The sequence below is a fragment of the Euleptes europaea genome, chromosome 11, assembly GCF_029931775.1.
Source record: "Euleptes europaea isolate rEulEur1 chromosome 11, rEulEur1.hap1, whole genome shotgun sequence".
NCBI classification, from domain to species: domain Eukaryota; kingdom Metazoa; phylum Chordata; class Lepidosauria; order Squamata; family Sphaerodactylidae; genus Euleptes; species Euleptes europaea.
The window spans coordinates 20874986-20889358 of NC_079322.1; the positions used below are offsets into that span (position 1 = coordinate 20874986).

At 40.2% G+C, this 14373-nt stretch overlaps 1 protein-coding gene across 1 annotated transcript in view; it reads left to right on the plus strand.

The window, feature by feature from the left end:
* Window positions 1-14373, plus strand: part of VPS41 (VPS41 subunit of HOPS complex) — a 180497-nt gene that overhangs the window by 34707 nt on the left and 131417 nt on the right. Inside the window, exon 3 of the mRNA XM_056857621.1 lies at window positions 524-631. Coding sequence (XP_056713599.1) covers window positions 524-631 — 108 coding nt within the window. The remainder of the gene's footprint in view (window positions 1-523; window positions 632-14373) is intronic.

The window sequence follows — 14373 nt, forward strand, 5'->3', positions numbered from 1 at the left end:
CTACCACTTAAGGAAGAATCAAACCGTCTTTTAATTTCCTTCCCTTCCCCTCAACAGACATCCTGTGAGGTAGGTGGGGCTGAGAGAGCTCTAAGATCACCCAGCAGGCTGCATGTTTTGGAGATGGGAAACCAACCTGGCTCACCACATTGGAGTCCACCGCTCATGTGGAGGAGTGGGGAATCAAACCTGGTTCTCCTGATTAGAGTCCACCGCTCCAAACCACCGCTCTTAACCACTACACCATGCTGGCTTTTAGAAAAATAAATATTTACATTATTTAGAAAATATTTACATCTTATGCTGTAGTAGTGCTTTTTAATGTGTTTGCACCCAGCATTCTGGTAACTGGAACAGTGGAAGTATGGGTATTTTGACTTTTTCTGGTTAGTGGCTGTTACAAAGAGTTCATAAGGGACTGTCTGTTGTGTAGTCCTAGGGGTGGTGCTAGACTGTGTCATTTTAAGTCAACCTGAGAAGAATGACTGCTTCTCTTTTCCCTTACAATTCTTTAATAATACAGGAGGATGACAGTGAAGCAGAGCCCAAGCTGAAGTACGAAAGGCTTTCTAACGGGGTTACAGAAATTCTCCAAAAGGACGTAGCCAGTTGCATGACAGTTCATGAGAAGGTAAGGTGTGATTTTTGTGGAAAATGTATCCGTGCACAGTGAATTTTGTTCATTTCTTTAAAAAAAACATGCAACATACTCTGTGCTTTTGTTCTGTTTGGGCCAAAACAAGTTTTAAGTCAATGGAAGGCTATATCCATTGGAATAAAGCACGTCCATTAGCGCAACAGATCTATGGGGTCAACCCTTGGTATTCATTAGCGACACCTTTGAATATAGTCTTTAGATATGCTGCCAATTCTTCTTTGTGGTAAGTAAAAGGGTATAAGGAAAGAGGATTGTTTCTTCAGAAATGCATGAACTGGATTGTAGCCACTGTGCATAGTTACTTTGCAAGCCGCCCGAAATGGCCTGTTTTTGCGTGTGCTTGTTAATTCACTGCCACTTGTTGAAGACATGGAAGATAGGTATGGCATTTTGATCCAGATTTTACTTGGCAGTTTCCTACAAGTATCTATTATCCAATCACTTTTTTTCCTTTGACATTTTTGTCAAGGGCTTGATGAATAAACATGACCTCAGTTTTGGGCTTGGAATGGCCTCATGCTGGGATGAATTATTTTCATTTAGTCCTTGTACTTAAGCAATCCTATGTTTGGACACTGTACTTCATTAACTCATTTTTGGGGTCAGGCATATTCCTACCTAAATCTCTCTGTATGTGTGTGAGAGACTATTTTGACAGTTATTCCAATTTAAAGTAAGGAATAAAAAGATTTTAAATATTGTTATTCATAACACAGGTTTAGATGATATATAGATAGTATCTGTATTGGTCCCGAGGCCAGGGTCAGTTAAACCTCATTTAGTTAACCACTGGTTTTTATGGTCTCAATGGAGTCTGACATTTTTTCCAACAAGGCTAAGGTTACAATCCTTTTTTTTTTTAATAAATTTTATTGGGTTTTATATTACAAATTTTCCATTGCTATAAACAACATCTATAACAATATAAAATTTCAATTCTGACTTAGTGTTGTTATAATTCCATACAATATAAAAAGAAAAAAAAGAAAAGAAAATTTGGAAAATTTATGACTTCCCCTTCACCTCTATCTGCCTCTTAATAAAAAGTTCATCCCGTCGTAGTTGATCTAATCTTAATAATCTATTAATACCATTTAAAAAATTTTTTTTAAAACATAGTCTGTTAGTAAATATAATTATGCTTATTCATTATAAAAAAAACAAAAGAATCCTCTGGATCAGATTAGAAAATATTCTTCAATTCTTCCCAATTTTAACTCATATTCACAATAATTCATCCACGCCTCCCATTCCCCCAAAAACTGAACATCATTTTCTTCATTTAAGATAGCTGTGAGTTTTGCCATTTCTGCCACTTCAAACATTTTAACAATCCAGTCTTTTTTCTCGGGAATTTCAGTCCCTTTCCATTTCGCTGCATAAAGCAGTCTCGCAGCTGTTGTGGCATAAATCAAAAAAGTTCTTTGTGTTGATAAGTCATCAGGAATCATACTCAATAACATCATTTCTGGTGTTTTGGGTGTATTTTTTTGTAGTATTAGTCTCAATTCATTGTAGATCATGTCCCAAAAGTCTTTAGCTTTATCACAGGTCCACCACATATGATAAAAGGTACCAATTTCCTTGTTACATTTCCAGCAGATAGGGGACATTGTTTTATAAATCTTTGCAATCTTCTTGGGTGTTAGATACCATCTATACATCATTTTATAAATGTTTTCTCTCACTGACTGTGCTTTTATTCCTTTTAGGTCTTTAGACCATAGTCGTTCCCATTTATTTAAAGCAATATCGTGTCCCACATTTTGAGCCCAGTCGATCATAGTTAGTTTAATCGTATCCTGCTCACAATATATTGTTAAAAGGAGATTATACATTTTAGAAATCAGTTTTGTATTGTTGTCCAATAGGATCTTTTGAAGAGAGGATTTTTCTTTAGAGAATCCATTTTTAACATCTTGTACAAAAACTGATTTAATTTGATAATATTGGAGCCATTGTAGATCATCCTTAAGAAGTTGAAAGTCTTTTAATGAGCATTTCTTTCCATCCCAATTAATTAAATCTTGATAGGTAATAAATTTGTCTGGTCTAAGTGGGCGCAATGTTAACATTTCTTGAGACGATATCCACATCGGTGTTACTGGTTCCAAAATGTGTTTATATCTCATCCAGATACGGAGTAAAGAGGACCTGATTATATGATTACGAAATGTTGCTTGTAACTTAATTTTATCATACCACAAGTAGCCATGCCATCCGCTTAAGTTATTATAACCTTCCAAGTCTAGCAAACGTGTATTTGACAAACTCATCCAGTCTTTTAGCCATACTAAAGCTACCGCTTCAGCGTAAAGTTGAAAATTAGGTAGTGCTAAACCTCCTCTAGTTTTTAGATCCACCAAATATTTATAAGCAATCCTTGGTTTTTTCCCTTGCCAGATGAAATTTGAAATGTCTTTCCTCCAAGTATCAAAGTATTTAGTATGTGATATTATTGGCAAATTTTGGAATAAGAAGAGCATCCTCGGTAAAACATTCATTTGAATCGTTGAAATACGTCCCATTAATGACAATTTTTTATTTGACCATATAATCATATCAGTTTTAATCTTACCCCATAACTTGAGGTAATTGTTGGTTATCAGATCTTTATTCTTTGCAGTAATCCAGATTCCCAGGTATTTAACTTTGTTGACTTTCTCCCAACCGGTATATGATATAAATTCCTGTTGCTGTATTTCCGGTAGGTTTTTGAATATTATCTTTGTTTTTTCTTGGTTCACTTTGAAGCCTGATATTTTCCCAAAGTCGTCCAAAGTCTCCCGAAGTATATTCATTGACTGTGTTGGATTCTCCAAAATTAACAGGAGGTCATCCGCGAATGCTCTCACCTTAAATTCATGTTTTTTAATTCTTAACCCGCGGATGTCCTCCATACTTCTTAATTTCACACATAGCGGTTCCAACACCAACAAAAATAAAAGTGGAGACAGGGGACATCCCTGTCTAGTCCCTTTCGTGATTTGGCAGTTATCTGACATTGATTCATTGACCAAAATTTTAGCCTGTTGGGAGGTATAAATAGCCGATATACCTTTCTGAAAGCGGTCTCCAAAGTTCAATTTATCCAAAATCTGTTTCAAAAAATTCCAAGAGACCATATCAAAGGCTTTTTCTGCATCCAAAAATACAAATGCCGCAGTTTGTTGGATATTCTGGTCATAATATTCCAATGAGTCCAGTAAAATTCTTACATTATCTTTTATTTGCCTTCCTGGTATAAAGCCTGCTTGGTCTTCGTGTATAAGATCCTTAATAAATTGTTTTATCCTACATGCCAAAACCGAAGCAAAAATTTTGTAATCCACATTTAACAGCGATATAGGTCTATAGTTGGATGTTTTTTCTGGATCCCTTCCTTCTTTGGGTATCAATGATATAAATGCATGTGACCAAGTCTCCGGGGATGTTCCCTCATCCAAAATTGCGTTATAAAGTAAACCAAAAAAACCCGCTAAGTTGTCACTAAATATTCTGTAAAATAGTGCAGTGATTCCATCTGGTCCAGGTGTTTTATCCGTTTTTTGTCTCAGTATTGCTTCTTGTATTTCTTCCCTTGTAACTGGAGCTTCAATACATTCTCTTTGGGTCGTTGATAAAGCTTTCATCTGTATTGAATTTAAGAATTTGTCTATTTTCTGCTTTGGAGTATTTTCTTTCTGATATAGCTTGGAATAGAATGAAACAAATTCTTTTTGAATTTCTGAAGTTGAGTAGATTGGTCCTTTAGCAGTTTGGATTTTTGTTACAATCTTCTTTTGAAATGAATCCTTCAATTGTGTTGCTAGAAGTTTTCCAGGTTTATTTGCATATTCAAAATACTTTTGTTTAGCAAGTTTCAAGTTTTTATTCATTTCCTCCATTATTACCAAGTTTAGTTGGTGTTTAGATGCAGAAATCTTTATTTGAATTTCTCTTTTCTCCTCTTCCTGTGTTGCCATTACCAGTTTCTGTTCCAAATTTTGTAAGTTCCAAAGTATATTATTCGTAAATTGTAGTTGAGTCTTCTTCCAAGCCGAATGTTTCTGTATCATAAAACCTCTCAAAACAGCTTTGAATGCATCCCAAACTGTATTCAAAGAGGTTTCCCCATTAAGATTAATTTCAAAAAAGTCTTTCATTAAAACCTGTAATTCCTTTTGTATCTTATTGTCTTTTAAAAGTTTATCGTTCATTCGCCATCTAAATGCTTGTTTATTGTTCCACTCAAAAGTAACAGGGTTGTGATCAGAAAAAGTTCTAGGTAGGATATGGATTTTACGTACCTGAGTGAAAATTGATTTACTGACCCATATCATATCAATTCTGGAGTGTGAATCATGTCTCGCTGAATAAAAGGTGTATTCTTTAGCAGTTGTATTCATTGTTCTCCAAATGTCTTGTAATTCTAATTCTGAAGCCATGGTGAAGAAAGTTTTAGGCAAGCATCCGTCATTAACGTCTTTTGCTTTTGATTTTTTGTCCAAAGATGGGAGAGTAACTCCATTGAAGTCGCCCATCAATAAGATTTGATCTTTTGCGTGTTGGGCAATCAAGTCGTGTAGTTTTTCATAGAAGGATTTTTTCCCTTCATTGGGTGCATAAATTCCAACCACTATTGTCCTTTGTCCCAATATTTTAGTTCTAATAATTACAATTCTTCCTTCATTATCTTTGTATAATAGTTCTGGACAAAGACTGGGATGGGCATAGATTACTACTCCCTTTGTTTTAGTTTTAGCTGAGGCAATAAATGCTTGTCCAAGCACCTGTTTCTCCAAGTATTTTTTATGCTTTAAAGCTATATGAGTCTCTTGTAGATAAATTAGGGAGTATTTATATTTCTGTAGATATTTAAAAATTCTAGCCCTTTTGGTTTTCTCATTCAGTCCATTTACATTCCAAGAAATTACTTTTGCCATAATGTAGTATTTTTTAACAAAGTAAAAGGTCTATAATTTGGTGCCTCCTTCTGCACCCTGTGCCTCTTCTTCTTCCTCTTCTTCTTCCTCCTTCTCCCCAGGTAATTCTTTAAGGTCCATTTTGTATTTTCTCAGAAATTTTCCCACATCTGCTTGAGATAGAATTGTCATTTTCATTTCCTTGTAGGTGAAAGCCAGACCTTGTGGCATGATCCAACGGTATTTGATACCATTAGCTTTCAATGTAGACACAAAGTCTTTGTAGTTATTCCTCTGTGAAAGTAAATGCCTTGGAATGTCCTTTAATAATATTAAAGAGGAGTCTCCTGCTGACACTGGATTTTCATAGTGAATCTTCATAATCTTGTCTTTAACTCTAGTGTCATAAAACACTATCATCAAATCTCTTGGCTTAGATCTTCTCATTCTAGCAGGTAATGGTATCCTGTATATTCTGTTAATGGCTTGTTTTAATTCTTGTTCATCTATCTGAAATAAGTAGGCCAAATTTGGTAGTGCAGATTCTTTGTTGTCTCCCATCATATCTGGAAAATTGCGTATACGAAGATTAGTCTCTCTCACTCTCATCTCCATCATAGCCATTTGATTTTTTGCCGCCATCTGATCAGTTTGTATTGTTTCAATCTGTTTTTCTTGGCTTATTAATTTTTTCTTTGTATCCTTATGCTCATCCATCACTTTCTTAATTGATGCATCCATCGCTTGCATATCTGTCTTCATAACAGTCATTTGAGTTTTTACTTCTTTCAAGTCTCCTGTAACAACATCCAACTTCTGGTTAATAGCTTGGGATGCTTGACCAAGATTTGTCATCATAGAAGTCAACTGTGCCATCTGTGTAGACATCTGTTCAAACTGTTTATTTGTTGCCTCTGTTTGTTTAGTTAGCATGTCCTGTAATTTCTTTTCCATGGTTGAGGTTTGTAATGATTCCCTTAGTTTAGTGTAGGCAGGGCTGTGTAGTGAACCAGAGCGGGGTCGAGTTCCCGACATTTACATTCAAAAGAAGCTGGTAAAATACATGTCCACAGACAGGGCCTTTAAGATACTAGTTAAAAGAAAATAGTTCAAACATCAGCCTTATAATTTTTTCGGGTTGAAAAGAGTCGAAATTAGCTTTAAAATTGCGTTTTAAAACTTTGAAATACCAGTGAGTTTTGTCGGTCGCTCTAGGTCAGGCTGGTCAGGAAGTATACCAGAAGTTGCTAATGTCGCGGACCTTCTACCGTCTCATCTCGATGGTTGTTCCTTCAGGAATGATTTCAAGGTGACTCGAGTGCAACGCGTATTCAGTCCTACGACTACTTCCTGTTGTTTTAGTTCCGATGATAGAGAGGGTATTATAGAGAGTCTTCCGTTCCAGGCACTCCCTTGCTACAAACGTGGCAGGAAATTCTTTTCGCCGGAAAATCAGGAAGAAGAATCACCCTCCCCTTCCCTCGGAGCTTCTCATTGGTGGTAATTCTTGTCACTCTAAAAGATGTCCTTCCGACTCTTTGTTTTGGTTTAGGCTGATCAATTTGATAAGGCTCCTGTCGCTAATCCCGATGAATAACTCAAATCAAACTTTTTCAATTCAGATTAAGGAGGAGTGGGGGTCCCAAAAATATTCTTATCAGCCCCCCGTCTATTCAAATTTCCAGTAAGTAGACGAAGAGTTCTTTTGTACTCACTTGGGTGTCAAGAGGTGAGGTTCTTTTCTTTATGTAGTCCTTATGTTGGTATTAAGGTGGTGGAGGGTGGAGCTTGGTGCCAAAGTTGCGTTTTGGCGATTTCCTTCCCTAGTGCCCTCGCAGGACCGGCGTCCAGGACTCCGAGGGGCTTAAAAAAGCCCCCTCAGAGTACCTGGGAGGTCAAACCGCGTTTGCGGGCTGCAGGGAATTCCTGCTTTCCAACCCACTTGCAAGGGTCGGATTGGGGTATCTATGTACCCCCAGAAATAACGCAAACTTGGATTTCTCCCAGGACAGCCTGGGGAAATGGAGTGCTCGTCCCAGCAGCACCACCGGAAGTCCCAGGCTAAGGTTACAATCCTGAAGGGGGGAGGTGAAGCTCCTTAGGAGGAGGCATGACCCCGTGCCAATGTAAGTGCCCATTTAATCCATGATAAGGGGCACTTATGCTGTCATGGGTGGCATCCATGCCAGTGCCAAGACACCACGCCACAGCTCAGGGCTTGGGTAGAGACGCTGCCTCCTGGCAGCATTCCAGTGGCACAAGCCTTTAGGCAACTTCCTAACCCCTTTTTCTCCGGGAATGCCCCTTCTCGCAGCAGTGTATCTACGGCACCTTTTTTGGTGGTGTAGCCCCGTTGAAGTTTATGGGGGCATTATCCTATTTTCTGATTTTCACAGAGGTTAAATTTCTTTTCGGCAGTCGGGAAGCCTCTGTGGAGGCGGCGTGGCAGCGTCACTCCCGGCTGCCACAGATCTACCCCCCCTTTAAGAATGGGCTGTAAGGAATGGGCTGTAAGGAATGATACTAATTCCTTCTTGTACCCCAGCACTTCCTAAGTCTGTATGACTCCCCAACAGGAGCAGACTAATGGTCTCAAGATCATGGCCTGAAATACAACCCCCCCCCCTTTTCTGTGTGTGGTAACATCCAGCCTTATGAAGAGTTTTGGAGAACTCTTTGTCGTAATAAATGGGAAGTAAATGGATTTTGTTCTTGAATTTTTCTTTGGACCGATATAGCTACTTGGAAGTTCCATTGATAATATTGTGGCGATTCGTGTTCTCCCACCCACTTTAACTTGTAACAGGCACATGAATTTTATTCTGAACCTCAGCTGAACAAACAGTTCTACTCATGTGGACAGAGTAAAGCCTGCTCACTGAGGATTGCAACAGCTACTTCCCCAATCATTTTGCAGTGAAGCAGTGGAGGTCTTCTTCCTCCAGAAGTATTTGCTTTAGTCTCCTCTGGCCTCAATAGTATGCTCGTGGACTCCTCACATAGGCGATAATTTCTGCAATTAAGCCCCCAAATATAACATCTGCTTTGAATCTTACCTCTGATAACCTTTTGGTGACATTTTTTACATAAAACCATGATTGATCCCAAATTTTTGTGAGTTTCTGTTTTTGTGCTGAAATTGGCATTTTCAGCAGGTAAGTTTTCCCCCCTCTCATTCAGCACAGCTGAAAGTTAACCAGATTTTAGACTGTCTGGGAGCTGTAGTTGAGGGCTGTTTTTAAGGCTCCAGGGAGCAGTCTGGTCACAAAGCTTGCTTACCAGGGCGAAGTTCAGAGAAGCTCTGAAGCCCTGAGAACATGGGAACTTTCCAGCTCATCTGAGAGATGCTCAGGTTAAATATCCCACAGAAGCCTTCTGCCACACCTAAATAAAACAGGCAGTAGCAGATCATTGATTTCCCTCTGCCTTTTCCGAGTAGAGCAGTTGACTTCCACAAGAGGCCTGAGTCACTTACATCTTCTGAGGCCAAAAAAATAATAATTAACATGTAGCTAAATTTAAGGGACCCCTTAGAGATTGAGGCCCAGACTAAGGCCCCTTTCAAACTGCCTTTATAATTGGTTGAGCAGCGGGTTGCTAATGGATTTTTTGTGTCAATTCAGACACAACTGGTATGGCTGCCGGCTGCTAACTGATTTTTTTTACTAGTTAGTCAAAGCCGCTTGCATCCCGTTGGCATTGTGGGGCTCTACCGCTTTTAATGAAAACTGCTCCCCCCCCCCCGTTTTCAGCTCTTCCTTGTGCTTCTGAATTGCTTCGGTGTGCTATTTGAACCATCTGGAACGCTTTCCAAAAGACTGCTATTGTTTTCCCACCATTTTTGGTGTGCTGTGTCCTTTTTCGGCTTTTTAAAAAAAGTTCTAAGATTTGCTCTATAGCACTATAGCAGCACCATTGACACGCCTGTCGCTGTAGCTGGAAAAGAACGCACTGCCAAAAAAAGGCGGGAAAATAATGGTGGCACTGTTTGAACTGGCAGAGCGCTTTAGGGAGAGCTCATAAATGGATTGAAATGAGCGGTATGAACTCCCATCTCTGTATTGCTTTACTCGGAAATGGGCCAACAACTGATGACATCCAGTTTAGAACGGTAATCTGAAAGGGGCTGTGTGTCCCTCCTGCCCTCTGCTCCATGTTGGCCCTGCTTTGATGCAGAAAAACACTGATGGTCAAATAACATAGATTGAGGGTGGTAGTATGTATAGTCCCATTTTAGGGTCAGGCGTAGCTCAAAATATGTCTACGATTAATATGCAACATAGGCAGGATTGATTCAGTTTACATGCACTGTAGAAGTGCTCGTCCTTTACACAGGAGTACACATTCCTGTATCTAGCATTTGATTAAAAACTTGATGGAACACACTTGAGATACACTCTGGTTTCTGACAGCCAAGTATAGTCCTGATCAGCTACATTTCCACATCATTTTCAAAAGTAGACACACGTTAATCTCTCCCAAGTTAGATGTTAGGAAGATCTTGGATCAATATGCACAAAGGCACAGCATCTTATTGAACTTAGGTTAGGTGCAAGTTAAACCGTTCCTTTGTGTGATAAGAACGGGACACTTTCGCACTGTTAAGGCATTGGGTGTGGCCATAAAGCCAACATGGGCAGGTGTTCTCCCACCTTTTCTCTTGGAAAAATATGTTCGATGCTTGCATGTGGATTTCTTGATGCATAAATATAACATGCTCCTACTTACAACATGGCCATTGTAATGGGAAGGGCCAAACTCTCATTGGATAAACGAATTACAACAAAGAGCCAAAGATTGTCAGACTTGTGCTGGTTTACACTCCCAGTGTATCAATCAATCATTTATTTTATGGTCATTTGACCAAAAAACCCCAGATCTAATCAGGAGTAACAAATTTACAATAAAAACAGTATCAATCAGTCAGAGAATCCACAAAGTAAAATATATCAATAAAGTCCCATATCTAAAGAGGCTAGCTTCTAAAATGTTTATCAATCAGATTTTATCTTGTTGAAGGCTTTCACGGTCAGAGTTCATCGGTTCTTGTAGGCTATCCGTGCTGTATGACCGTGGTCTTGGTATTTTCTTTCCTGACGTTTCGCCAGCAGCTGTGGCAGGCATCTTCAGAGGAGTAACACTGAAGGACAGTGTCTCTCCAGTGTCAAGAGACACTGTCCTTCAGTGTTACTCCTCTGAAGATGCCTGCCACAGCTGCTGGCGAAACGTCAGGAAAGAATATACCAAGACCACAGTCACACAGCCCGGATAGCCTACAAGAACAGATTTTATCTATTTATAAATTGCATCCTTTTGGGCCTTATATATAGCAACACAAAATTTGGCCACACATCTCGAAGTTTGTGGGTTGCTATCCTCCAGTAGTCGTTGGATGCAAATTTTATCAGGTAGTCCTGTATTATTTCTTAAAATTTCTTGGATAGTCTTAGCTCTTGACTCATGATGGAGAGGGCAGTATAAGAAGACATGTTCGCAGGTCTCAATTTCTTCACCATGGCACGGGCAGATACTCTCAGAAAGAGGAATTCACTCCCAGCATACATCCGACTCTTCCCACAACCTAGTTCCGAGGGGCTTGCAAGCAGAAATCACCTCGCGGTGAAGAAAAACGGTCCCGTGAGTTCTCACTGAATTAATGGCAAAAAATCTTGAGAGCTGATTTGGCAGCTGATCGTTCTAATCCAGAATGATGATGTTTGTTCTTTAAAAAAAAAAAAAAAAGAGGCAAGTTTCTGGGACCCTGCTATAAATAGACTCAGTGTTTGGAACTGTGCAGGTAATTATAATGTCACAGAGAAGTAGAGTTGTTTTAAGTAACCAAGCACATTCTTTTTTTTTTCACCCCCTCTCTAACAAACTACACTATTTATGAGTAGGATCAATAAAGCTTGGAGTGTAGGTGTCTTTTAGGAATTGGTCTCTTACAACGCCGAGGCTAAAAATTGAAGGTGGAGGGTGTATCTCTTTTTTTAAAAAATCAAACACTCTGAAAGAGTCATCATAAATAAAACTGTAGCCTGTATCACAGACGTGTGTTGTGATTAGCACAATTTGGCTTTGTTTGGAGTGCTGAAGACTGGCATATATTCAGACTAATTTCCCCCCAGAATTATTTTTCCCCCCTTTTGATGCCAAAACATCATATTTTCACTGGACTCGCTGTCTGCATTGGATGACTAATCGTCCCGGCACCTGGTGCATTCAAGCAGGCCTGTGCGGTGGAATGGTCATACCTAGTTATGTCTGCACACCTGATGTTTTATTAACTAGTATTGATTTTTTTACCCAGGGGACTTTTTTCTTCCTGTAAAGAGGCAACCTTGCAGGAGTGAAAGGCATTGCAGGGGATGAATTTCTAATGAACCTCTCCTTTCCTCTCTCTTTCTCTCTACCCCCCCCCCACTCTTTTTTTAACTTCTCTTTAATGTGGCTTCATATTTTAAGTGCCTGAGCCGAAATTTCATTTTAAGCAATTCCATTTTGATAAATCCTTTTAAACCTTGACTTTCTGTAAGGTTATTTTTTAAAGATTGTGCTGCTTGACTGACACGCTTAGTAGTGCCTGTAAATTTGAGCATTTCATTATAGGTTGCAATGAAGCATGCTCCCATGCAATGAAATACAGAGAATTTAAGAGCCTTACCACTTGAGTAATGCGGGAAAGGGGGGGCTTCCTCTTTCATACCAAACAACATCAAACTTCTTGTTTTAATTTTCTTCACTCCTCAGAATTCAGTGGGGAAGGGCAGCCATACATACTCTCACATCCACCAATATTATTTTCCTTCTAAGCCCAGCTATTGATGGAATAACTACTTGTACACTTTGCATTATTTTGGCTACCGTGCGCACTTGTATAGTACATGTGGGCTGTTTAGCTTGGAAAGAAGGCGGTTAAGGGGAGACATGATAGAGATCTATAAAACTTTGCATGGTATAGAGAGTGGATAGGGAGGTGCTTTTCTCCAGCTGAAGCTGAAGGGCGAGAGATTCAAAACAGATAAGAGGAAGTATTTCTTCACACAACGCATAGTTAAATTGTGGAACTCCCTGCCCCAGGATGAGGTGATAGCTACCAACTTGGCTTTAAGAGGGGAGTGGACATGTTCATGGAGGAGAGGGGTATTCATGGCTATTAGTAAAAATGGCTACTAGTCATGATGCTCACCTATTCTCTCCAGGATCAGAGGAGCATGCCTGTTATATTAGGTGCTTTGGAATGCAGGCAGGATGGTGCTGCTGCAGTCGTCTTGTTTGTGGGCTTCCTAGAGGCACCTGGTTGGGCACTGTGTGAACAGACTGCTGGACTTGATGGGTCTTGGTCTGATCTAGCATGGCTTTTCTTATGTTCTTATGTGCTTGGTGCATTCCACACACTCTGGAGACTTCAAGCCATGCTGATTCCCTACCTGTCTCTGTAATTGAAACAGGTAACCATAGGGCCAGGATGGGCTATATGATTTGCATAGCCAGCTTCTCTCCATTAATCCAGGACCTTCAGAGGATACCTGCCTTTTCCAGGGGTGCTTTCCCTGTTTTTGGTTATTGACTGAATTATCAAACAGGAGAAAGCTTTCTCTGAACAAAAGGCCCCAAGGTAGTTAAGGGAGTTCAAGGCAGGGAAGGTAGTTTGGATACTAGGGGGAAGGTGTGGAAGAGGTTGGGATGTTGCTGTGGAGGAGAATGGGGACAGGTGACAAGTCAGATGCCCTAAGAAGGCGTAGAAATAGGGTGTGGAGATCAAAGCCGGTCCCTGTTGTTGTATCCCAGAATTGGTATCCAGAGGGTTACTGTATCTAAACGTGTGTCCCATTTCACCATTGGTGGCCCTACCTCCATGTAGTTATTTAATCCACTTTTAAAGACAGATAACCTGGCAGCCATTACCACTAGATTTTGTGGTGGAGCCTAAGGAGGGCAGGGTTTGGGGAGGGGAAAGGCTTCAGCTGCATATAAGGCCATAGAGTCAACCCTCGAAAGCAGTCATTTTCTCCAGGGGGACAAATCTGTCGTCTGGTATTCAGTTGTAATTCTGGGAGATCCCCAGCTGTGACCTGGAGGTTGGCAACCCTAGGCCTGGCAGCAACCTCTAGGTTACTTGATACCACCTGACTCAATTTGCATGACTCAATAGCAGCCACCCTATGAAAGCCAGTGTGGTGTAGTATAGAATCATAGAGTTGGAAAGAACCACTAGGGTCATCTAGTCCAACCCCCTGCACAATGCAAGAAATTCATAACTACCTCCCCCTCACACCCCAGTGACCCCCTACTCCATGCCCAGAAGATGACAACCCACTCCCCAGGATCCCTGGCCAATCTGACCTGGAGGAAAATTGCATCCTGACCCCAAAAGTGGCAATCGGAATTACCCCGGGCGTGTAAGAAAGGGCCAAGCACTGACACAACACTTCCTTCCCTCCTTTTCATGATTTGCTTAAGTTCACAGAATCAGCATTGCTGTCAGATGGCTATCTAACCTCTGCTTAAAAACCTCCAAAGAAGGAGAGCCCACCACCTCCTGAGGAAGCCTGTTGCACTGAGGAACTGCTCTTAACTGACTGGAAGTTCTTCCTAATGTTTAGCCAAAAAACACTTTGGATTTAAGTTCAACCCGTTCATTCTGGTCCAATCTTCTGTGGCAATAGAAAACAATTCTGCACCATCAAGTACTTGAAGATAGCTATCATATCACCTCGCAGTAATTTCTTCTCCAGGCTAAACCTACCCAGCTCCTTCAACTTTTCCTCATATGACTTGGTCTCCAGACCTCTCACCATCTTCCTTGCC